We start from the raw sequence: 26897 nt of genomic DNA, 5'->3' as shown, positions 1-26897 counted from the left end.
AAGTGGAGGCTTTTGAGAAGTGGTTGAGTTGTAAGTGCTCTGAGTTCACCAATGGAACTGGCACTTTTTATGAGATGCATTGAAAGGAGCGAGGTAGTCACTTTCCCCTGAGGTTACATCAATAAGCCACCACCTTGGAAGCAGCAAGAGAGCCCTTAATGCACAAGGAGCTGCTGCTGACTTGGATTTCCTGGACCCTGGGGTTGTGAGAAATAAATTTTCGGTTACTTATAAGCTACTTGGTTTTTTACTGCTTTGCTATAGTGGTCTGTTAGCTTTGTGTTACTGTGACAAAAGTATCTGGCATAAGTAAGTTAAAAGGAGCAAAGGTTTATTTTGGCTCACAGTTTCAAAAGTTTTGGTCCACCTGCACTTCTATTGTTTCTGGGCCTGTGGTGAGGTAGAACATAATGAAGGGAAGCAAAAGTAGAGCAAAGCGGCTCACCTCATTGTGTTTGGAGAGCAAACAGAGGAGAGAATGGGGAGAAGGGATCAGGGACAAAACAGCCCCTGCAGAGCCCCAGTGATCTACTTCCTCCACGAGGTCCTCCTGTAGTTTCCATCACTCCGCTGTAGCCATTACGGTATGAATTCATAAATGGGTTAATTCAGTGATGAGTTCAGCGTCCCCGTGACCGAGCCCCCACCTCTGAACCTTGGGGCCCTGGGGACTAAGCCTTCCACACATGGGCTTTTGGGGGACATTTAAGTTCTAAACTGTAACACAGTGCAGATGGATTAAGACATTACTCTTCTTTCTCATGTTTTCTTGAAAATTCTCAGTTATGTAATCCTTCATATAAAACTTAAAATTATTTAGTTTGTTATAACATGTGCATTCCCAAGAGAATTTGGGGCTTTCATGAAAACTGCATTAATTTTCTAATTTGACTTAGAAGGAATTGGCATGTTTTTGATACTGACTCCACAATTGAGAAAACAGCGTGTGTTTTCCATTTATTCTGTCTTTCAGCCAAGGTTCATCACAAAGACTTTGTAACTTGGTAAAGTTTATTCCTAAGTATTTTATGGATTTTGTTGCCATTCTGTAGGAAACCTTAATATTTTATTTTTAATAGGCTACTGGTTGCTCAAAGTAAAGTTTTGATTTTTCTTCCGCTGGAGTGAAGTCTTTTACTGAGCTAAGTTTTAACGTTGAGGCACCCAGATTTCCAACATTTCCTATTATCTGCAAATAATGACGTACAAATGATGACATTGTCTTTTTTGGTGGGGATAAGGGTGGGGTGGCTTGACAGTGACAGTATTGTACTGCAGAATAACATGGCTTTTCCTGGCCAGGGCTCAGTTGGTCTTAGTTATGTGCAGTCTTTGCACCACCTACCTAGGAACATGTCACTGCTCTGCCATCTAATAAGTGTGTGACCTTGGGCAACTTTTTAACCTCTATGGACCTCAGGGTCCCCATCTACAAAATAGGAATAACAGTGGTACTTAATTCAGAAATTAAAGTATTAAGTATTAAGCACTAGCTTAAAAAGCATTTGGAATGCACATTAAGTCTTATGTCAAGTATTAGCATATACTAATCAAAACCCTACTGTATAATTTATCTCCTGTAAGCTTCAGAACCAGATCAGAAAGTGTGTCAAAGTGCATTTTGCAAACAAGGAAACAAGCAGCAAGAGTGGAGTGATCTGCCAAAGGTCACTCTATACAATGGAATGATTTGCCAAAGGTGATCTGCTCCTAGAAAATAATTCAATCAATCAACTCCTGTCAAGGCGTGGCTTAGATCGTATTAAAACGTTGATCCATTCTACCTTGAGTGGTATTTTACTAGAAAAACGAAAAGTACACTGACGCAAAGGCGGCAGGCTCCGGCTTTGAGTTCGTAAGCTTCCGCCAGGAGTGGCGACAAGGGCCGAGTGCGCTCGGAAACGCCCGCCAGTCCTCGGCCACAATCGTCAGGCGGCGGGGCTCTCGCTTCGGCACGTTTCGCGCAAGGCATTGTGGGAAAGGCGGCCGGTGCAGCCGCAGCTGCCATCTTAGAGACTCCTTGCGTTGCGGCCTTCTCGTTGGAGGCGGCCTTCGTGGCGACTGTAGACCTCGAGGAGAGGAAGAAAGTCGGCGAGTGGACAGCCGTCGTTCCTCCGGCCTCCACAGGACGGTCAGCCCGCGTCCGAAGGCGGAGGCGAGGGGAGCCAGGCGCGTGCGGGGCCCGAGGCCAGCGGTTAGTCAGAGCGGCGCCCGGAAGGATGGGCCGGTCCCGGAGCCGGAGCTCGTCCCGCTCCAAGCACACCAAGAGCAGCAAGCACAACAAGAAGCGCAGCCGGTCGCGGTCGCGGTCGCGGGACAAGGAGCGCGTGCGCAAGCGTTCCAAGTCCCGGGAAAGTAAACGGAACCGGCGGCGGGAGTCGCGGTCCCGCTCGCGCTCCACCAATACGGCCGTGTCCCGGCGCGAGCGGGACCGGGAGCGCGCCTCGTCCCCGCCCGACCGCATCGACATCTTCGGGCGCACGGTGAGCAAGCGCAGCAGCCTGGACGAGAAGCAGAAGCGGGAGGAGGAGGAGAAGAAAGCGGAGTTCGAGAGGCAGCGAAAAATGTGAGTGCTGCGGGGGGAAGGGCCGGAGAGTGGGGGTGCGGGCCGGGAGTGGGGGCGCCGGCCCGGAGTGGGGTCTTGCGCTGGGCAGACGGCGGGGATGGGGCTGCGGGGTGGGCTGACCGGGAAGGTGGGGGCCGCTGCGGGGTGGGCAGACGGGGAGAGTGGGGGCTGCGGGGTGGGCAGACGGATAGAGTGGGGGCTTCGGGGTGGGTAGACGGGGAGAGCGGTGGGCGCTGCGAGGTGTGAAGACCGGGAGAGAGCGGGCTGCGGGATGGTAGATGGGGAGAGTGGGGGCGCTGCGGGGTGGGTAGACGAGGAGAGTGGGGGGCTGCGGGGTGGGTAGGCGCAGAGAGTGGGGGCGCTGTCGGGTGGGTAAACCGGGAGACTGGAGGCTGCGGGCTTCGTGGGCGCGGGAGAGTGGGGGCGCTGCGGGGTGGGTAGGCACGAAGAGTGGGGGCGCGGGGCTGGGAGAAATGCAGGAAGGGTGATAGCACCCGCCTGGGGCACACGTGGTTTGAAACCCTTAAGTGGAAAGATCCACGAGGTGGCTGGGATGTAAAATCGTGGTGCTAGAGGGGAGAAAGCGATTTTGGCGCGCGGAGTGGAGAGTCCCGGAAGTAGGGGTGGAGTTCAGAAAGAGGTCTGGGCGCTGCGCTGGCGGGTAAGGCGGAGATTCGGTTAGCCTAAAGGTGCGGATGGTCAGCTTTTGGAGGTCCGCTTGCGAAGGGTATGGAAAGGAATTAACCCGTGGGATATAAATTGCAGCTTGCCAGAAGCATCTTTTTATTGAAGCTTAGAGTGAGGACAGGGTTTAAGACACTTTAAGTGGTTCATCAAAAAACAAAGAAAAACCCCACATTTTTGGCTTAATGTGTTTAAAGGTGTGGCCTTTCTTTTACATCCCTCTCTGGTCTTATATTCCTCTTTTTTTTTAACAAATAAAAATCAAAATGCATACCTTAGTCTATGTCGACTTTGATATTTGATTTCACCTATGTAACCATCATTCTATACAAAGTCTATTCCTTCATGTACTCCAATGAGTATGTGTAGTTCTCTTTTTCCCCCTTGTAATATACTTGTTTAGAATATGTCCAAGTATTTGTCTTTGTTTTTGCCTTGCTCACATACAGAATCTTTATGTAGGGAAAATCAGTTACAGTAAGGGTTCTTATTTGAAAATCATTTTGGGTAAAATCATGTGGATCTGAAAAGGAATCACCTCTTAAGTGTCTTTGGATGTAAGAGTAGATGTGTAAATGTGGATAAACCACACTAAGTGAATGTCTGGTTTTAAAATATAGTTTTGTGTAGGTCAGATGTTGGATACCTGTAATCCCCGCTACTAGGGCAGGAAAATCTCATTTCAGGCAACAAAGGAAAGCCCTTTTTTCAAACAAAAATGTAGAGTTGTGTTTTTTACTTTTAAGGTCATGTTACTTAGATGTTCTGGATTCCCAAAACTGACAGTAGGGAAGTAGAGTTTAACAGATATACTAACTCCCTATTTAACCAGTACTCATGAGGCAGGAATATTAGTAAATTATGATCTTCCTGCAAGGATTTTATGTATACATTATTGTCTAGGGGTTTTACAGTTTTCTGCAGTTTGTATAATGTATACTTTCCAGCACACCTTGTTTCTAAAAGCAAAGTTATTAGGAGGTATGGAAATATATCATAAATAATATTAGAAAGGTTTACTTACTTGCTGTCTACATTTCTTTAAAGCTTATGCAGTTGTTCCACTTCTGCTATACTTGGAGCTGTTGATGATGCATATGAAAACATGTAGAATCCAGCTTTTGGATCTGGAAAAGATCCTTAGCTATAAAGATAAAGCTCTCAACAGGATATCAACAGGATATATGAGAAATTACCTAAGATATCACTGATAATTTTTCCATGTGAAATAACTACTTGCCTTTCACTAGGAAGTTAAAACTTAAAAGGAAAAATGAAAGGAAATTTGATATATAAAGAATAATTAGAAACATTTAGAAAGCTACATGTGGACAGCAGAGAAGAGATCTAGGGATGAGAGGATAGGAAATAGAATTGGTATATGGTTCTAGGTTGAGAGAGAGAAACTGCCATTCATGTTTACGAGGGGAAAGAGGTAGGACCAGTAGCCACTTGAACCCTAAATTCCTGTGTGCTGTATAGACTTTACTTAGTGTGGTCTAATACCTTAGAAATAATGCAAAGAAAAGTCTGGAAAGACAGGTGTTAGAGCTTTGGAAACAGGAGCAAGTAGTTATCTTCAAATCCCTGTTTGTTAGTTCATTCAGTTAGTATTTACTAAAACTTTAGTAAGTGCCAGACACTGTGCTAGGCAATATTAATATAAAGGTGATTGGTCTCTTCTAAGATTTTGATGGCTAATTCAAGGACAGGTAATTGATACAACTGTATAAAGGAAGCATCCTGGTGGGTAAATACCTTTGTTGTCCTAAAGACTGAATTAAGGGTATAGGAGGAAAAACTGTCATGCTGGTATGGAGTATATGTGGACCAAAGGAAAAAGCCTCCTTCACCACCCCTGTCACAATAAGGAGCTTGAAAGGCAGTGGTCTTTGAGTGGACCAGATATATTTGGCTACAACAAGAAGTTCTTTAAGTACTACAGTGATACAGTGACTGAAGATGTAAACAGGCTGGAAATTAAGGAAGGGTTCTTATATGCCATATTAAGAAATTTGGTTTCATTCTAGAAACAGGAAAGGTTTTGAGGAGGTAAATGGCACGCACCCCCCTCCCCCCATTCTAAACAGATCATGAATAGTTCTATAAGATGGAAACAAGTTATGAGGAAGGAGGATACAGTAAACTGAGGCAAGAATAGTACAGACAGTTACTAGAAAGGAAAAGAAGGACCAATTTAAGAAACATATGGGATATAAAATTGGATCTCAGACCTAAAGAAAAGAACATTATTGGTTTTTATTTATAGTGTGGCTATTGTAATTTATCCAGAAACTTGCTGAACAGTGGCTAAGGAAGAGGGAAAAGCAGGAGTTTCCACTTGGCACTCCACTGTGGGCCATAGTTTTAGGTATTCTGAACTTGCTTAAATTAATAATGAGGGACTGAAGCCTAAGGAAAGGGGGCTTTACTTGTATCATTAAAATCCTGAGAGTTTATGAAATGACCAAGGCAGAGTATAAGGAGAGAAAAGCAGTTGGTTCAAGGGACTGAATGAAAAGCTCAGGTTGAAAGCAGAGTAGGTACTAGAACAATGCAGAGTATCTTGTGTGTTCAAGAATTCTCAGATTAGATGGAAACAGTAAAATAAGATCCATTTGCTGAGTTTGACCAATTAGCAATTCTGTAGTCCCAGAGGAGATGAGATTGCTTTGCTTCTTAAACTTTTAAGACCTTAAACAAATCATCTCTGAGATTGTTTTTTTTTTTTTTTTTTGTCTGTGAAATGGAGATACCTGTCCTATTATGAAAATTGTAGGTATATCTAAATTATCTAGATGGTGTTTGGCATATAATGGCTCTCAGTGTTATTTAACATAACTTCTATACTGTCAGAGCCTGGTGAGTTTAAAAAGTGATCTTGTGAGTTATAATCTTAATGCAGTAAAAGGTAGGCCTTTAAGTTATTTCCTCACTTTGAATAGCTAATTCACATGATTCAAAATTAGATTCAGAAGGTTATCATGTCTGTGTCTCCCATCCATTCGTGAATTGCTCTTATCCCTCCAGTAGACTGGTATTACCATTTTTTAACTTTTTTTTTTAAGAGATGCTTATATATGTGTTGTATTAATTGCTAAGATAAATAGACAGTTGAAAATGTCTTGTAGCAAATCAGGAAAATGTTAATGATATGATGTGCCAAAGCTTGAATATTCTACTGTTGAACTAGGGTTTCTGGGATTCTCAGACAGTACTTGAAGAGCTCATTGTGAAACCAAACTTGGTATGTGGAGTGGTGTATTCTTGGAGGTTGGTGCTTTGAGACAATAAGAGAGCTTAAAGACCTAGCTGGTAATTGTGGCTAGTTGTTTTGGTAGTTACTTCATATCTTTTCCTCTCACATTTATTCTGGAGAGACTGTGTAGGATAGTAAAGTGCTTAAGTTCCTTAGCTTTGAAGTCTACCAAGGTTCCTATTCACAGTTTAGCAGCACCCATTAAGCCTGAGTACAGAAATTTAACTTATTAACTTTAGTCAATAATGCATACATTGTAGGAACATATCTGAGATTTAAGTGGTGACATGCTATACTGAGCTTTTAGAATAGTGATTTGGACCTATTAACTGCTATTGGCTAATAATTTTTAACCAGTTCCTGGAAATAAGCCCCTAGGATTGAGTTCATACATTTTAAAGACATCTTAAAATAATAGTGGCATTTGCTCTGTGCCAAGTTATACTCTCATTTGACAGTTGTGAAATGTTGCGCCTTTGCTGTTTTGTTGCCATTTTAAAGTTGATTGTGACTAGTGTATTTAAAATACCAGAACACGGGGCTGGGGATGTGGCTCAAGCGGTAGCGCACATGCCTGGCATGCGTGCGGCCCGGGTTTGATCCTCACCACCACATACAAACAAAGATGTTGTGCCCGCCTAAAAATAAATAAATAAAAATTCTCTCTCTCTCTAAAAAAAAATAATAAAAATAAACTAATTTATAAAAAAAATAAAATAAAGTGCCAGAACACATAGAAGAAGTAGGGTCCAGGTAATAATACCATTTCCATTGAAAAACTTGAAGATTTTTATTTAACCTTTCATTAGCACGTATTTTTGGCAAGGAAATGGATTGATCAGAGAAGTATAAGGAATAGATTAGAGAAAATAATATGATGTTGACAACTCCTATAGCAAATGTTTTATGGACTGGCTATTAGATATCGTATCTTTTTAAAGACACCAGTAACTAGTGTTTTGATCTTCAAGAAAGTTCCATTGCCTCTCATGGGAGTTAGCTTAATAGTGGTCTTATTGATTATGGTGATAAATTTGCCATCCATGAAGATGAATTTATGCATAATTCAATTGTATATGTGCCTGTATGTGTACAGGAGGAGATAAAGTGGTATTGAACTCTAAACCTTAATTTTTAATACTGGTTCAAAAAATTGATTTAAATTTTTCCCCCTGAATTCCAAAATAGCATATTTAATCTTACCAAGAATACCAACAAAAGTTATATTCTTGTAATACTCCAAGAGGAACAGTTCTGCTGTGGTGCCCAGACCTTGCTGGTCTTCACTTAGAGACACATCAGTAAGGCTTACTGCACTCATGGTGGAATACTCTGTAGTTCCTCCAGGAGCAAAGGAAGATAAAGCAGCTTTGTGAGACTGCAGGAGGATGTTTCACACCCTCCACTGTTTCAGTTGAGCTTGGGACTTTCCATTTGCCCTCCCCTTTGGGCTATAAAACCATTGAGCTGTACTTAGACTTGACTTAGCAATAGAGAAACTCACCTTCTGTCCTCTGGCCCCTCTGGTTTGGTGTGATCAAGTGGGAGTAGAGACACAGGGAGCTGACACCATGCTGATTTAATTTTTGCTGTGAATAATAACCTGAATATTTTTGGCTCATTTTGTCCTTAATGATCAAGTGTATGGAAATGTGGCCCAGTTAGCCATTGTGTTAGTGCTTAGGGATGGCATAACTTCCTGAGAAAACCCCTGAATATGTAAGTATAAGGTCTTTTCCAGTTTTATCTATGTTCCTAAATTGGGAACTTTTCTACTCTTGAACTAATTTAAAGCCTTATACTGTTTTCCTTCCTTTCCACTTTGTATAGAAAGTTTAATTGAAACTCTTACGATATCCTTTTGAGTAGTCAGTACTGAGTTCTACTTAACATTGATAATTAAGAATTGCATTGTATTGAAATTTTAAATATCAAGTTTCTTTTTAGGCCTCTACATTTAATAATTACATAATAATCAATTAGCAAATGTTTGTGTGCATTTATAAAACTAATGAAAAGTTGGCATATATAAAAGTAGAATATTGTTATCCTTATAAACCCATGCCTAGATTCAGCAGTTGTCAGCCTTACTTGTTTTATTTTTTTTGTTATTTCTTTCCTTCCCTTTGGATGAAATAGACAACATTTTATATTAAAATTGTCGTTTAATTTCCATTGAATTGAAATTACTAATTCTTTTAATGGTCTTGGCAGTTACTATTAGGTAGTATCACAGAAAGTACATGCTCTTATTGAACTGCTGTATATAAAAAGGCTTATTGTAATTACCACAATCCTGTATTTGATTGGAAGTTAAGGAAAAGGAGAGAAGCATAGTTATTCCTAGGCTTTCATATCCTTTTTTTAAAATTTAGGAGATGTTTATGAAATGGAGTCCTCAGTATGGGTTCTGCAAATATCTAGGACCTTAAAGGAAAAGAAACTTTCTCTAGTACCTCCTATTTTTTTGATGGAGAAGAGAAATGACGAAACTGAAGTGAAGCAAAATGTTGAAGACAGTTTTAGTATTAGTGTGGTGTCACTAAATAAGTGACAGAAGTTGAGAATGAAAACCTGTTGGGTGGGAATTGAATCACTCCCAAGAATAGAATTAAGTTGGAGTGGATTGAGGTATTTAAAGGTCACATTGAAACTAGAGTCTTTACTAAATTTATGAATTGAATGACTGTTTCATACATAGGTATGTCAAATGAGTCACCAAAAGATATAAAAGTTGCAGGTTTTATTTAATTTGAATTGTGAGAAAGTTGAAGCATTAATAAATTCTTCTCTTAGGATGTAGATTAGAGTACTCCAAGAGCCTCTGAATTCATTAGTTAAGCACAAATATTGCCTCAGTATGCTATTCACTAGTAATAAATGAGCAAAATAGGCAATTTATAGTGTTCTAGTAGCCATGTTAAAAAGAAACCAGAATTAATTTTAATATATTCTTAGTCTGTTAAATTTTTATTAGATCTTTTATGTTTTTCTTAATACTAATCTTCAATTTAGACTAGATGCATGTGACTAGAGGCAAGCATTGGTATAACTTTTGTAAGATTTCCATGATAATACCTTGATAAATGTTAGTATTTTCAGCACAGATTTTATTTTGAATAAACAAGCTGGTTTATAATAGAATGGAATTTAAATTAAAAAAAAATCATGCTTCATTGAACTTTATATTTTCATCTTTCTACTTTTCCTATTACTGGAGGAGCTTTTCCTTGAAGATCAGTGAAATTTTTAGAAGAAAAGGCACAGTAGAAAAAAGTTGAGAAATTCAGTGAGCTATACATTGAGTGGAAGGTTCACAGTTCTGTTAACTTCAGTCAAATGTCTTTAAGTCTGTTTGTTCTGTCTTTGCTTAAGGAGAAGGGGCAAATGAATTGAGCCAGTCTGAATTCCCCGCTACATAATAGATTCTCTTGCTTTTCTGTAGCTTGGCTGTTCTGTTGAGTTGGTTGGCAAATGAGCAAATACATATATTTTTAACAACTTATCCTCTTATTATAAACTTAATAACAGAAGTATATTTCTTAACACCTTAATATATTTAACATTTCCCCATATGTGACATGAAATGAATTGTAAAGTCATTAAATATGTAAAATCAAGCTGATGTGATTGAGACTTAAAATTAGTGTTTTTAAAATATCAAAATAATTTTTTTCCACTTTGTTTCATAGTCGACAACAGGAAATAGAAGAAAAACTCATCGAGGAAGAAACAGCACGAAGAGTGGAAGAATTGGTGGCAAAAAGGGTAGAAGAAGAATTAGAGAAAAGGAAGGATGAAATTGAGCGAGAAGTACTCCGAAGGGTGGAGGAAGCCAAGCGCATCATGGAAAAGCAGTTGCTCGAAGAACTCGAGCGACAGAGACAAGCTGAGCTTGCAGCACAAAAAGCTAGAGAGGTAACGCTCGGTCGTTTGGAAAGTAGAGACAGTCCATGGCAAAACTTTCAGTGTCCGGTTGTGCCTCCTGCTCAGTTCAGAAAGAGATGGAATACAGACTATCTAATTCCTTTCTCATCTAAACTTACATTGCTGCGAAAGTTAATTTTTTAGCCTATTCAGAAGTGCTGACTGATACTTAAAAGTTACTTTCATAAAACTTATTCAAGGATACTTTTTGATTTAATGGAACTGGCTTATATATTTGAGAAGTGTTTGAAACTTTTGCCATGGCTGCAGGACTTACATTCTTTTGGGCGGGTGGGGGGAGACAGGAAGTGGTAAAGGGAAAAGGTTAAAAAGCCACCTGTGGTTGTATATTCTTTTCTGTTTATCACTCTACTACCTAGACTGTGAGAGGCTTTTTGCCTTCAGTCAGATTAAAAAGAGCAGGGCCTAACATTGAGTGACAGCACCTGCTTTTGATAAATAGGTTTTCTCACTCTTCTTTTTCCCTTCTTTTATTCCTCCCCTCCCCCAAATCCTGCTTCAGCACAATGGACTAATTCTAGCATTCTGATCATAAGGCCCTCCATTTTCCTAATGTGTTTCAAGGAATCTTTTTAGGAAAAATGTCCAGAATATTCATCCACTTTTTTAGTATCTACTAACAACTCCTTTTTTTCTCTAGAGAGTTATGAAGGAACAGGTTGTCCTTGTCTGGAGTCAAGCTAAACACATGATTTGTTTTATCAGCAGCTGGAGCAGAAGTTGAAAATGTCTTTCTGTGAGACAGTAATTTGCTACTGAAGCTTTATGGCTTGTTTGCACTGATTACTCCAGGATCCTAAACTTGGTGAAAGACACTGGGACACTCAGGGTTAATTACTTCACAGCACTGAGTGTCACCCATCAAAATAGTTTGTGTTAACAAACATGAATCCCATTGGTGTGATGTAGGAAATCCTGTAGTCATATTTTCTTGAACTGAAATATTTGACTTAAAATATGGCTCATTGTTATTTTTTATGTGGGCATGGTTGTGGACAAGTTGATGTAGTATCAAATCTCTTTGCTTTCCAGTAAGCTTAGCTTATAACATGCGTTTTTCTCTTGTCCTGTCTTTAGATATACATGTCTATATTTATACTGGATTTCACAGACTATAAAATTGAATGTATGAAATTTGCAATGATACCAGTGCTTTTAATAATGATATTTTTGGAGTAATTGTGCTATCTTGTAGCGAGTTATTAATCATAGTAAAGATCTTTTTCTCTTCATTTGCTTTTTGTTTCATATTAACAATTTTTTTTTTACACGGACACAACCCTCTGACAGTCTTTTCAAATATTAAAATCATTTGAATATGTATGCTGTGATCTGAACACTGCCCAAATCATCAAGCAGTCTTCATATAGTTTGCATTATAAAATTTCATTAAATTCTCCAAGCAAAAATAAATTGCAGAATTTTATTTCCTAACCATGCATCCCCTGGATTCCTGAATTTCAGTTCAGACTGTAGATGACAATATAAGCTGCCTTTAGAAATTGTCAACATCTGAATGTTAAGTCCATTTTCCCCATGGAAGAAGCCCTTAGTTCCATGAAGTATGGATTACCATTTGTATTTTTCACTAACAGTAAATGTATTTTTCTTATTAATTGTTTGCCTTAGGAATGATGAATTACATTTTTTTGTTCCTTCTTACCATAAACATCTGCATTCCTCAGCTCAGCCTTCCTTGTATGTTGTTTCTTTATAAATGGTTGAGCTGCTGATGCAGGTATTGCCAAGCTAACAGTACAAATCATTTTAAAGAGGAAGCTGGCGCGTATGGCAGCCGAGGAGCACACTCTGCAGGACACTGGACAAGACAGTAAATATTCAACTTTTAATGCTGATTAAAGGAGTATAGGTAAAGAATACGTAGGTATACATAATTGGTGAGACAAATATTCACTTTATTTATATTTTATATATTATTTTTTAATTTGGTAAATACTATCCAGTTTGTAGTTGTCCTTGTTGATTTGTGTGATATTAAAATATTAGTAATAATTGCCAGGAAACTATCATTAGGGAGGGTTTAGTCGGTTGCTGTTTGGACTGGGAGGGATGATTTAAATTTAGTGTTAGAAACCAATTTTAGTGGCTGCACAGTTTATCATTTGTCAGACAGAAGGTAGCTATAAAGCTACCCAGTAAGTCAGATCAAAAAAGTTCAGAGGAAGATTAGTAAATATTTATCAATAAAAATAAACATTTTATTTTTCTAATATCTTAACATGTCCTCCCCTTTAGGAGGAAGAACGTGCAAAACGTGAGGAGCTAGAGCGAATACTAGAAGAGAATAACCGAAAAATTGCAGAAGCACAAGCCAAACTGGTAAGTTTAAATAAAGCATTTGTGAGAAGTATTTTGCATTTGCCTTTTCTTTTTAACAAATTTTGTGGAATGATTTTATGCTTTATAATTTGACTTATTTGCTGGGGACGCTCAGAGCTACTCTAATGCTTTAAAGCAGGAGTGTGAATAGTTGACTAGATTCTTAGTCTGGAGAAGATTCCAAAATTTTCAGGGGTTTAAAACAGGTTTCATGGAGAAGTTCTACTTTCACCCCTCCCCAGTTTTTTCCATCCTAAGCCCATTCACATTTCTTCTATGCCTAAAAACACTAACACCAAAATCTTGGAGTTGTTTAAACCAACTGAGGTTTAGCATTTTGTTTTGGGCTACAAAGAGTGTAGAGTGTATATTTGAGCAAGTATATGAAGATAATAAAATTCTTTTTCTTATTCCTAGTTTATAATCTAACCATAGAGACTTAAGTAATTATGATAATGAGAGCTATAAAGGTAGTAAAGAGCAATTTTAAATTGCAGTAAAGAAACCAACGTAAAAAACATTAAGCAAATTTTTTAAAATTATTTATTCTAATTTGTTATACATGATGGAAGAATATAATTTATTCCGTATTACACTTATAGAGCACAATTTTTCAAGTTACTGATTGTACACAAAGTATTTTCACACCATTCGTGTCTTCATACATGTACTTAGGGTAATAATGTCTAACTCATTTCACCATCATTCCTACCCCCTAGCCCCCTCATTTTTCCTTCCTCCCCTTTGCCCTATCTAAAATTCCTCCATTCCTCCCATGCCTCTGCCCCCCATAACCATTATGAGTCAGCATCCCATTGAGTAAATGTTAAACTATATCACTTCTATTTTCCTTCCAAGTTTTTTTTTTTTTTTTTTTTAAATGTTTACCAACATTTTTGAAGTTGAATAAAGATTTTGAAGTAGCCTCAGTCTGGGGAAGAAGAAAGCTAGAATTCAAGGACTATGGATATGAGTATTCCAAAACACACAAAGGGAAATAGGTACTTTGAGGAAAGACTTTTATCCACCATGAAGGTGGTATATACAGGAAGACTACTTCAAAGTAAGAATATAAGAAGAGATTGAAGGACATTTACCTAAGATGGTAGAGGGAGGTGATTAGTGGTGGTGATTTAATGCCCAGGAGTAAAGACAGGACACAGGAAGAACTCTTGGCTTAAAAGATTGTTAAGTTAGAAATGTATTGAGAATAATAGGGCCCAAACAATGATATTTGTTGCTGAGTCATATTGTTGACTGGAGGTGGGGGAGGCATGGCTAGTCTGTAAGCTTCAGTTCCTCCTTTTTTGTGTGTGCAGTATGAGTCCAGGGGCACTCAGACACTGAGTTACACCCCATACTTTTTTAAAGTTATGTGATAGGGTCCTACTAAGTTGCTCAGGCTGGCCTTAAACTTGCATTTCTCCTGAGTAGCTGGGATTGTAGGAATGTGCCACTGTTCCTGGCTTATTTTTATTAAAAAAATAATCTTTGTGTTGACGAGTTCACAATAAAAGATCTCAAGAAGAGTCTAATTGATAATGGAGCCTACTTAGGGTAAAGGAGAACTTTATTATCCTATAGTTCACAAGGGTCTGAAAAGTTAATATGGGACAGTTGGTTCAAAAGCATAACTTTTAAAAAAAAATAAGAGTGCCCCAGATAAAGATGATACTGGAAATAAGCTAGGTGACTTAGCATTTTGACAATTAGCACTGTCTTGCTTATTTTGAAGGCCATAATGAAATCTGTATTAGAAAGCCTTAATCCTACTTTCCCAGTGAAATACTTTGAAATCTGCTTAGGTAGAAGAAAAAGACATGAATATGAGATGTATGATAAATCATAGAATTTATCATTCTTACAAATAATATGTGATAATGCTTCTTTACTGATTCCATATAAGGAGAGAATCTCTGTACACATAAGGAAGTAAGAGGGAATTTGAGTTTTATTTATTTATTTTTTTTTGTATCAGGGATTGAACTCACGACAACTCAATCACTGAGACACATTCTACCCCTTTTTATTTCTTCACATTTTGAGACAGAGTTGCTTACTGAGTTGCTTAGTGCCTCGCTAAGTTGCTGAGGCTGTTTTTGAACTCAAAATCCTCCTGCCTCAGCCTCCTGAGCAGCTAGGATTACAAGAGGGCCACGTGGAGCCTGGCAGACCTTGAGTTTTAAAGTGTCAGCTTTAAAGAGTAAACATAGTCTGCTTTGGGAGGCATGGACATTCTAAAAGAGAAGAAAAATATGATTGATCTTTAGAAAATTGAAGCAAAGTGACCAAGCAGTTGAAACTAGAATTTCTCGTAAGATATGCTGAAGAGATGGGATAGCTGTGGTAGGTTCCGTTTGTGGATGGCATGGAAATTCCTCACCTAAGTCTGACATGCCAAAATCTTGATCCCTCCTGACCCTGGAGTGGTTAGGGACAGCTTGGCCTCTTTTGTCCCTTCAGCAGCTCTTCTTGTTTACTCATATGAACCATAAAAATACGAACTTTTGTTTATTATTACTGGGAACAGATTGGTAACTATTGTAGAGGAGTACTTTTCAAGTGGTAATAGATGGCTAGTTCTGTGTTTTTAATCTCATTTCATTTCAGACTTCTACTTTTAAAAAATACAGTTCGGAGAATTACTAGAAAGATGAAAGTCCTCTAAAATACTTACTCTTGGTTTCTATTTGTGATCTGATTAATTTGCAGACTATTGGCCTGCAGGCCACTTAGCACCAGGACTGTTCTAGAGGGCATAGATTTATGTTTGAGCTGGTCAACTGTAGGGAGTGTTATTATTCTGATGACATTTTTTTTCACTAAAATGCTGTGAAAAGATATCATGGGGGAAAGAGGTTTGAATTTTAGAAAAGTTGGTGAGAATTCAGATATACTTAACACATGCTTGCTGTATTAAGTTAGAAGCATAGGAAGCTGTTGATGTTGTAGCAGGTTTTTTTTTTTTAATTTCTATTGGTAGTCATGTTGGCACGGAAAGTAGGATGTACTTTGTATAAAATTATTGCTGTATAGATGGTGGCATAGAACACATGGAGATTTCTTTCATTTTTATTGGACTTTTCCTTCCTCAAGGGAAAAAGCACTCTGCTTTAATCTTTATACTTTTTTTTTGTTTTAGGAAATATAATGCAAAATTCATTGAGAATCCCATTAAAATAACCTGGTGTATGTGAAAGGAAGGAGATGTAATAGCATGTTACAGATACCATAGGGGAGTTTCCTCAGTATATTACAGTGGCAGTTCATCTGATCAAACCAGCATTTGCGATTGTTTTGTGACTTCATGAGTACACAAAAAGTGTGCGTAGTTTGTTGTTCTGTGTGCTATGTAAAGCAGAAGATAGGAAGCAGTTGTGAGGGGAAAGCAGTTGTGACCTCAGGAGCTATTTACTAAAATTGTTTTTGAGAAGCATTTTGGTTTTGAAGTTGACAAGGAATTCATTTCCTTTAAGTAATTTAATGTATTTATTGCAGAGACAAGGCCAACTCCAAGAAAAGTTAACTAAATTAATATGGAAATATTTGGTAGGTGGTGTCAGTGATGTGAGATTATTGATCTACTTGTCATGGTGGGAGGCTTGAGAAACCATTCTAGAAAAGGTACCCCTTGTGCTCAGCCTGGATAGATTAAATTGGAAGTAGGAGGCAGTGAGGAAATGAAGCAGGGCAAAGGCCTTTTGAGCAGAAATAATAAGACAAACACAAGAGCAGGTGAATTGGAATCTCTTGGGATACTTGGGGAAAGGTAAGTATGTTAAAGCAATGTTAAGTAAGATTTTGAAAGCAGATTAAAGACAGTTGGATAAGAAAATACTCTGGGAGGGGGGAGGAGTTTTTTTTAAAACATCGTAACAGTGAAGACATAATAGCAGTGATATTTTACAAATGGGAAGAGAAGGCCAACTTTCTAATTACAGCTCGCAATAATTGACAAACATTAAAGAGATTATTTATACAAGTACAATAAAAAAAAGGCTACAAAAATTTCAGAAAATAGGGAAGCAAAGGAATGCCTCTCTCTTTTTGTTTTTCTGTAATAGCAAGTCCCAAATTGGAAAAGCTTTTGGAAAAGCTGTGGCAGTATCCTGTGTTGGTAAGGATATAGTGTAAGGAGTGTCCTTTATGTGATTATTTTGGGAATTTAACTGGAAATATAATTTCCCAAAATATTTAACAGTAAATTAGTAAATATCAAATTCTTCTAAGAATGTGAAAATGGATCCTAAAAATAAACTGACATATAAAATCAATTATAATTTATAAAATAAAGTTACACAAAAATAAAACTTTCCCCAGATTATTTAAAATAGTAAAACAGTCCAGGTTATTAGCAAAATTATAATCAGTGAATTATTCTGTAATCAAAAAATATTTGATGCAGGGGAAATAGGAAATAGCCAAATAGGAAACTTACATCTATAATATACTATTATTTTGAAAAAAGTATATTTGTACATTTTAAGACACAGAAATATATATGCTAGAGTGCATCTCAATAGTTTTCAGTCTCTGCATATTCTACAAGTAATCTATATCACTTTCATGATCACACAAAATTAGGAAAACAGTTAACAAGCCACACTTGACCAGCTTTTCAATAGACCCTTCTGATAAAAAAACTGGGCCCAGGGATGACAGTAATGTGTTAAGCTTATCAACTTATATATGAATATAAATATTAAGTGCTCTAGTCAAGGGTAGTTTTTTTTTTATTCATTTTAGTTTCAAATTCTTTATCAAGATATTTGCTTTGTCTATCCTTCAAAATAAAATTTTAACTGATACACATAACTTGTTTCATTAAATCAAATAATTCATTTAAATGTGACTTGGTTTTACTTTGGCAACGCACAGCTTTCTTCAAATATTGGAAGAGTTCTTGCTAATACAGTAAAGGTTTTTTATTATTATTATTATTATTATTATTATTATTTTAAGTAGCACTTAAAATTTTTTGAAGTCTCCAGAGGTTTTGTTTTTGTGACATGCCTGAGAATAACCCCAAGTATTCAGAAATGTATATCAATTTTTTTCTCTTGGAAAGAGAAGCAGCAGACTTTTAAAAAGGTGTTAGATATTGCTGTGGAATAATGTTCTTGCAGGAGATTGTGTTAGTAGGAAAAACAACCCTCAACTTGTTCCCCTGGTGGAGGTGGTAGTAAAATAGGAATGTGTGGGACCTGGGGTTTAATTAATCTACATGTGAATACCTAAACTAAGAATCAGACTGGCAGATTTGATTAAATTATAAATAACTTGCTGATTAGAAGGAGGACAGGTTAATTTTGACTAGATGGGTATTCTTTGAAATTTTACAATATGTGAAAATTATAAGTTCTTGATTTATAGGTATCTTTAATAATGAGTTAGTTTTCTCCTTCACCCTTCCTTGTGCTATGTCATTTTGAACACCCATTTGAGAGATGTTTGAAAGTGTATATATCCATGTTTTTAAGTGTAAAATAAACAATTCACTTTATGATTAAGAGAGAGCTCTGTAAGGAGTTCTAAGAAAAAAATGTGAGCAAAAACTTTTTAATATGTTTGTGTAGTATGCTGAAAAAGGTCCTCTTTTCCAAAGAAAGACACTTATATTCTAATTCCTGAAATCTATGAACTATTACCTTATTTGGCTGAGAAAAGTGTATGTATAGGAGAAACTCTTTGTAGATGTGAGAGATTATCTTGAGGTAGGGAGTTTATCCTGGATTATTTGGTGAACCTCAGCTGCCATCACGTGACCTTTTCAAGAGAGAAGAGGGTATTTTTACCATACAAAACAGCAGAAGTTGAAGTAAAGACAAAGCAGAGAGAGATTTGAAGTTTAGTGTGATGTGGCCAGAAGCCAAGGAGTCCTGGGAGCCACTGGAAGCTGGAAGAGTTAGGCAAGGGGCTCAGCCTCCAAAAGGAATGTGCCTCTGCTGATACTTTGATTTCAGACTAGTGGTACTAGTTTCATACTCTGGCCTCTAGCATATATTTCTGTTTTTTGGGACTAAAAATGTGTATGTGGTTTTGGAATTGGGTAGAAGCTGGAAAATTTTAAGGCATGTGATGGAAAATGGATACATTGCTTTAAAAAAACTGTTGGTTTTGAACTATGGGCTTTAAAGGTGGTTTGGCTAAAAGCTGGTCAAGAACATGTTATTGGAAACTAAGGGAAAAGAAGGCTTTTTTTGTGATAGAAAACCTAGCTGAATTATATCTTGCAATTGTATAGAAGGCAGAATTTATAAGGAGAATACTAATTGTTGAAAGTGTAGCCTGGCTTCTTACTGTTCACAATAAAATAACAAGAGGAGATCAAAGAATGGACTAAGATTGAAAAGAATCAGCACTCAGTTTTTGGAGGAATATCTCAGTCTATCCAGATACGAAAGATGTTCTCTGGTAGAACTTGCTCTAGAAAGAAAGCCATAGGTTTGGCAAGAAATGGTTTTGCTGTTGCTGAAGAGACCATGCATGTGATTTATTTTTAGGTCCCTCTGCCATCTCAGTAAAAGCCAGTAATGGATGAGATTATCTAGGAAAGACCTGTGTAGGTCCCTCTTGTCTACTGTGTGATCTGGGTTGAAGACTTTGTGGTTTGAACATCTCCAGAATGCATATTGACATTAATTACCATTATATTGGGAAGTGAGAACTTTAGGAGAAGTTAAGGACTCCACTGTCACAAATGGATTAATGCTGATTATAAAATGATCTCTTGGTCTTTCCTTTTTGGTGAGAATGCTCTCTGGTCACATGATAACTTTACTGTGTTATGATGGAGCAAGAAGGCCTTCATCAGATGCTTCATTGGACTCCCTGGCCTCTGGAGCTGCAACCTATAAATTCCATTTCTTTATAATTATTCAGTCTGTGGTATTGTATTATAAGCAGCCGTAAATGAACTAAGACCAGCAAGGTTTCTGAAAATGTTATTAGTAGAAACACTGCCAACTCTGGACTGAAAGGGGTAGAAAGAAAGGACATGGTAAAGAGAGGCTGTCAGACTCCCAAGAAAGTCCTCACATATAGGGAAGGTTGATGAGAGGACCAACAAAGAGATTTGAGGATATTGGCCTTGATGATTGGAATTCAGGAAATCCTGGTTTCCATTAGAAGCTGGAAGGAGCGGGGGTGATTCTCCACTAGAGCCTTTGAAAGAAAAGTATTCCTGCCAACAGCTTGATTTTGCTGTGGGGATACTGATTTTAGACTTACCCATCTCCACAGTACATTTCCTTTGCAAACTATCCAGTTTGTGCTGATTTTTTTTTTTTTTTAATGTAACAGCCATATGAGATTAACACCATTTGGAGGAGAACAGGACATTTTATAGTAGAATAAACATTTAAGTTGAAATGGCACAGTTTGGAGGAGAGCTAATAATATACACATTTTAAGAGGAAAAATATGACACTGTGTCAGATATTTTAATTTAGTTTGAAATGAAAGTTTTCAGTCAGAATGATTTTTTTTTAAAAGCTCATTTAATATCTTAATGTAGCTGGATGCAGTGGCCCATGCCCATAATCCCAACAGTTTGGGGGGCTGAGGCAATTTGGCAAGGCCTTGATCAACTTAGTGAGACCCTGTCTCAAAATAAAATAAAAAGGGCTGGGGATATATGGCTCAGTGGTTAAGCATTCCTGTATTCAATCCTTGGTACCCAAAGAAAAGATTAATTTATTTGGGGACAGCAGTTTAAAATATAACTAGATGTTATTGTGAAGGATGACTTGAAAGACAGACTAGAAACAAGAAGCCATTGAAAGCTAGTGAGAAGATGGGGTCTTGTATTCATAAAGTAGCAGTTCTTAGAAACATAAATGGGCAAGTAATGGGATATGTACAGGAAGCAACAGGGGTAGGAAAGTTAGCTTGTCAATACCATGAAAGACCCTCTGATGTAATCATTCCTAAGAACTACAGGGATTACCAAGCATTTAAGGAAAACTGAAGCATACAAAATGGAATAAATGACAAAGACAAAATTTTCTAACCCCAAAGAAAAGAGATCTTAGGGTGCAGAAGATTCAAAGAGCCACATCTAGAAGATACAGGTTTTGTTTGAAACTTTGGAACATAAAGGATAAAAGAAATTCTGTAGTTACCATATTTCTGTTGGTAGTATCATAGAGCATTGTCTTTGGAGGTCTACGGCAGTGGATTTCATCCCTGATATTTCATACCTAACTCAATTATCAGTCTTTTTTACCTTTTGAAGCAGTTATCTTTAGTTAATATGGCATCTCAGGAGATAACAAGGTTGATGTTTCAAAAGTGGTTTAAGGGGTTGGGGATAGAGCTCAGTGGTAGAGGGCCTTCTTTTCATGCTCAAGACCCTGGGTTTAATCCCCAGAACCACAAAAAGGGGGGAGGGGTGGTTAAGATTAGAAAGGTAACAGGAATTAAAATAGATTGAGAAGGGAGTATGTGATGGCATGAATTCTCTTTGTATGGAAGCTAATAATATCACATAAGGATAGATGGGGAATATTGTATACCATAAGGAGAGAACCTCATCGTTACTAAATTGTCACAAGAAGGGAGAGGATCTTGTGTCTTACCCTTGTATGATAATTTTTTAGCCTTAGAAATGAAAAACTTTAAAAATTTTTTATTAATGCAGTTTTGTGAAGCTCAGAACTAATCACATGTAATTTCTTTTTAAATTTTTTTTATTGTTATTTAAAGTGAGATACATTAATGTATAGAGGAGATGATGTATCAAGTAATTAAATTTACAAATAGCAGAGTGGATCAGGATTTGCGTTCTGGAAGGTTTAAAACATCCAAAGTTCATATTTCTTAGTAGTGGCATGGTTCTTAATTGTGCTGTTTCTTACTTTTTAATTTTTTTGGTGTTATTTTTGTAATTACTCTTCATAACAAATATCTCTGTCTTGGGTTTTTTTTTTTTTAACATTCTGTAAGATTTCATGTCTCTGTATATATCAAATAGTGAGTGGTTTTCAGTATCCTTACTTAAAGGGACTGTTCGGCAACACCTTGAATAAATTCACAGGCAATGTAATTGAAGTATGAAAGTAGTTTTTATAATATCATTAGATTTTCTGAGTAAAGATAAGGTATAAGATACTGGGAGGGTAAAAGGGCTCCTTACCTATAACATAACAGTACATTTTGTTTCTGTATGTTCCTTCTTACCAGTCACTTTTGGGGTGGGTTGCAGAGTCCTGGGTGTAATGGCCAGGAAGACCTGTCCAAATGTAATAATAGCTCTGTTGTTGTAGGCCTTAAGTTTCTCCTTGACTTCCAAGATGTTCACTAATTTATCCTTGTAACTTTGTATTGTTCCTTACCCCCATGCATACATTCCTTTTTTCTGCATAAATGTGAAACAAAAGAAGAGGTGAGAACAATGGATGTTTTCTGCTAGATTGAGTCAGTCAGGAAGGAAGAATTTAATTGGAGGGAGGTTAGGGTTTAGAAAAAGACCTAGCAAGGATACTAAATTTACCAAAGGATGGACAGAAAAACACTTTTTTTTTGGGGGGGGGGATATTAGGGATCAAACCCAGGGGCACTTAACCACTTACCACATCCCCAGCCCTTTTTTATTTTGTCATTTTGAGATAGGGTCTCACTAATTTGCTGAGACTGACTTGGAACTTGTGATCCTCCTGCCTCAGCCTCCTGAGCCACTGGGATTATAGGCGTGTGCCACAACACCCAGCCACAAAAACTTTATTACATTACTAAGTACTTCTAATTGGTGCTATATTATTAGCACTGGGAATTAACTTCTATTGAGATACATGGTCCCAGAGAAATTATAGCTCTACTCTACAATCGTACTTATATCTTTTATGTTTGTAGACCTAAACAAAAATGAGACTTGATTATTTTTGGTGTAAAGGTAACTTCAGTGCACTATGATTTTTCTATGAAATTGCTTTACTTTATAATTTTTGTTTCAATTTTTTGATTATATAGTCACATGGTTCGCATGACTTTTAAAGAAAAATATAAAGTTCCTGTATCTTTCCCCTGATCTGCCCACTTCTTATTCCCATCTCCTAAAACATTCAATTATGTTTTTTGTTTAGAATTTTTTAAATGCATGTCAGAGGTAAATATATATGTTTATTTATTGCATGAAGGTAGCATACACTGTATGCTTGCTATGCTATTTGGCATTTTGCTTTTATCCTGTAATAGCATATTCTTGTTCTGTTTCAGAATGTGGAGGCTTTTTTTAGTTTTTTTTTTTAAGTACATGTGCAGTATTCTGTTTTGTAGATCTTTTATATCTTATTTAATGTCAGTGCTTAATTGCTAAATATTTGGATTTTTTTCTAGTCTTTTCCTTTTATGAACTATGTTACAATATATAACCTTATCAAATTATTAGTTTTGCATGTGTGCAAGCATACTTATAAATTCCAGAAAATGAAATCATTGGGTTAAAGTATTGCAAAGGGTACAATTTTGATGGGGATCAAAGTGCACTTTGTTAAGATAGAAAATGCTTTCATGCTTTTGGATTTCTGTCAGTTTGGTGGGGTAAAAGATGGTATCTCTGTAATTCTAATTCTAATCTCAGGTTGAGGTTATGATGTTTTTTCTTTTTGCCCTTTCACCCTCACTCCCCAGGGTTCCAATATGCTTTTCCAGGGCAGAATTGGAGTTTTAGGGAAAAATGAGCTTGGGTGTTTTATATTGACAGTGATTTCCTAAAACACATGCAACACACTTTTATTCAATAGTACACAATTAAGTTTTTATCCTAAATGTGTGATGATTTATTAAAACTGAATAAAGCAATTGGCATATGAGTTAGCTAAAGAATAGAAATATAATTTTTTGTTGTAATTGTCATGGAAAATCTAAGGAAGATTAGTGATTTGAAATGGATTCTAATGTACAAGTAGAATTTTAGTGTAAGGTTTTGTTGTTGGGGTGTGTGTGTGTGTGTGTGTGTGTGTGTGTGTGTTGCGAGGGATTGAACCCAGCATCTTGTGCTTTCAAGGCAAGCACTCTACCAACTGAGCTATATTATATCCCTACTCCTAGTGTAAATTTTAAGGCTTATAGAAACATGATTTAGAAACACTAGCTATGTTCTGTAGACAGTGGAAAAATCATTGGAAATTTGAGAGCAAGAGAGGAATGGTAAAGAAAAGCAAGTCTAGTCACATTATCTGTAGGATGGATTAAAAGACACACTGAAAACAGGCATATTGTTTTAGGTGTGCAAGAGATGTGTGACCCTGAACTTGTATGTTGGCAATGGAAACAAGAATAAACTCTCAGACCAGAGAGAATGTAAAAGAAGCATTAAGCAGACTTAATGACTAGTTGTTTTCAGGAAAGAAGGAGGCAAAAGAAATCTGTAGAATTAGAACATCAGATAGAAAAATTTAAATGTTTGAGCATGTTGAAGTTTGAAAGGACCATTGGGACTCTGTGTCCTGTAATTGTAGCTTAGAAAAAAGATCTGAGAGAGAAAAGATTATGTTATATCTCTCTTGGATTTTCCACCTGACCCAGCTACCAGGGCCTTGCTCATTTCATCCCCATCTTTGCTTATTTCTCTCTAACCTGACTTAACTATAGTAGATCTGTTCCACCATCTATCTTCTGCCTTTTCGTCTTCCCTGCATTGTCTTAAACCTTTTTGTATTAACATACTGAGGATATGCTTTTTTTTCTTTCTGTTTTGCCTATCCATAAGATAAAATTTTAGCATTTTTGCATCCCAGAAGCTATTATTACATATTCTTCGCCAACAGTCCTTCAGTCTAATCACATTATGTTTTACTTTTTAAAAGAAAGTAGAGACAAAATGCGTGATCCAGTGGAGAGCCTAGTGTTTTATATTAGAGAATAAGTAGGAGAGAGCATTTTTAAAATACTTAAATAATTTATTCAAATAAAGAGAAAGATCACTGGATATATTGTTATTGACCATCTTGAAAATAGTTTCAATAGAATAATGGGAATAGAAGTATAGACTTAAAATGATTGAATGAAAACAGGATGTAGTGAATGTTTTTAAAAAATCAAGATCAGAGGGAAAAAAGGACATGTTGGTGATGGATCGAAAATTCAGGGGTTAAAAACAGGCTCTCATGGTGGCACTGTTAACCCTTGGTATTGATTGTGGGATTCTATCTTTTGCATTATAGGATGTCTAGCATTGTTTATGATTTCTACCCCCAGGTGCAAGTAATCATCTCCATTTTTGACATCCAAAATTATCCCCTAATCATTGCATAGTGTCTTAGGGGAAGAGGAGTAATAGTATGCCTGGTTGAGAATTGAGGAATTGGATGTGGAAGGTAGGAAGGAAAGATTTAATAAGAAGTTTATGACAATGGCCGGAATTTTCTTGGTAAAGAGAGGAAACCTGTAGGAGAATACAGGAAATTCTTTGCTTGAGATTGAAGGGGTTGAAGTCACTGCAAGAGTTACTTAAATCACTGTGCATTTGAAATTAGATAGCATTTTTAGTCCACTAAGGTTACTAATTTTTTTCTCTCTAGGAAATTATGTCTATAGTATTTCTTGGTTGCATATCAACAATACAGTGTAGCCCCAATGGGGATTTTTCATATCATTTATTGTATACTTTTCTAATTATGAATATAGTAACCAGTAGGTAACAAAAATCTGCCTTGATTTATAATTGATAGTTTTGGTTAATAATTCATAGAAGTAAAAGAAAATCTTCACTAAAGATGATTTGTAGAAATTTCTTTCCATTTTCAAAATGTGTTTTCCTACAGTTTTATTGTTGTTCATAAAATGAGAAATACAGAAAATGCAGGAATAATGAAGAGTTCTATTTCATCACTTTTTCTTTTATCATCTACTGTGTGATATTAGGTATACTTTGAGAAACATGCTCTTGTATGTTGTATTGATCGTCATTTGTCACTTGATAGACAAAATATTAATAAAAGCATGGAAATTTATAGGTCTAATTTTTCTTTTAATTTACAGGCTGAAGAACAGTTGAGAATTGTTGAAGAGCAAAGAAAGATTCATGAGGAAAGGATGAAACTAGAACAAGAACGACAACGTCAACAAAAAGAAGAACAAAAAATTATCCTGGGCAAGGGGAAGTCCAGGCCAAAACTGTCCTTCTCATTAAAAACCCAGGATTAAATTGCAAACTCTGAACTTTTTACAAAGAAACATGGAAAAACTTTGTATGGTAGCTTCATGTTGAAGTGTTTTTTTTTTTGTTTTGTTTTGTTTTTTTAATTTTTTTTTTTTTTTTAATTTGGAAAATCTGGAAAGTTAGCTTGTTCTAATAGGGGCTATGCTCTGCAATCCCTTTTATTTTTATTTTTTCCCCCTTAACTTCCATTAAGTCAAATCCTTATCAGATCATTGCTATATCTTCTAAAAATTGATATTTTTTCACCTGTTTGGATTCTGTATTGTGGTCTGAAGAAGAGCAGATCACTTTGTAACTAGATGGTCTGATAAGGTTTTTACTGACCCACTGACTTCAGGGTTATACTCTGTTTATTACATCATAATGCTGGTTTTGCTGACTTTTTGTTTTTTTATATCTTTATAAAAAAAGAAAAAGTTGGTAATTGCATTGGAAAATTCCCAGGGTATTACTGGACCTGTGTGGTGTATTGTTAAACCAGTGTCCTTGTGATACTGTTGCTCTTGATGTTCCCGATACAGGTAAGGAAACAGTTGGTCAACTCTGATACAAAATATATATATATACATATATATATACAGTTCAGTATTGTCTCTGTTCAGTTTGTTTTTATTTCATTGACAAAATCAAACCAGCATTCCCCATTGTGTAAATAAATGATTTTGCTGAATAAAGTAAAGTCTTAAATTCATATGTTTAAGCAATTTTTTTTAAAGTTTTGTTAAGTCTTAAAAAGAGGGTGGTTTACTTTTTGATGGTCAACAATATAAGTCTTAGAACTATGCTATACTTCCTCATTTATATTTTTAGCATAGGGTTTATATGTCCATTAAATATACTTGTGAAATAGTTTAATGGCTATTTTTACAAATACCTACTTTATGCTGATAGAGCACTTATGACATCAAATATTACTTTAAGAAGACTTAACAACACCT

The 26897-nt window shown here is 36.7% G+C and overlaps 1 protein-coding gene across 2 annotated transcripts; it reads left to right on the top strand.

Moving 5' to 3' along the window:
- The first annotated feature begins 1974 nt into the window (after nt 1–1974).
- Nucleotides 1975–26650, top strand: Arglu1 (arginine and glutamate rich 1). Of its 2 annotated transcripts, XM_076872272.1 has the most exons (4): nt 1975–2566; nt 10202–10427; nt 12714–12797; nt 25779–26650. In XM_076872272.1, exons 1-4 carry the CDS (start codon nt 2220–2222, stop codon nt 25941–25943), a joined length of 822 nt encoding a protein of 273 aa, XP_076728387.1. In that variant the 5' UTR covers nt 1975–2219; the 3' UTR covers nt 25944–26650. The 2 variants fall into 2 exon arrangements, 1 of the variants encoding a protein (XP_076728387.1); XR_013092863.1 differs by lacking the exon at nt 25779–26650 and having other exon boundaries at nt 10202–12288; nt 12714–12795.
- The last annotated feature ends 247 nt before the right edge of the window (nt 26651–26897 follow it).

This window comes from Callospermophilus lateralis, chromosome 12 (assembly GCF_048772815.1).
Source record: "Callospermophilus lateralis isolate mCalLat2 chromosome 12, mCalLat2.hap1, whole genome shotgun sequence".
NCBI lineage: Eukaryota > Metazoa > Chordata > Mammalia > Rodentia > Sciuridae > Callospermophilus > Callospermophilus lateralis.
The sequence above is the reverse complement of the archived record's forward strand: the minus strand, read 5'-3'. Positions and strand labels throughout refer to the sequence as shown.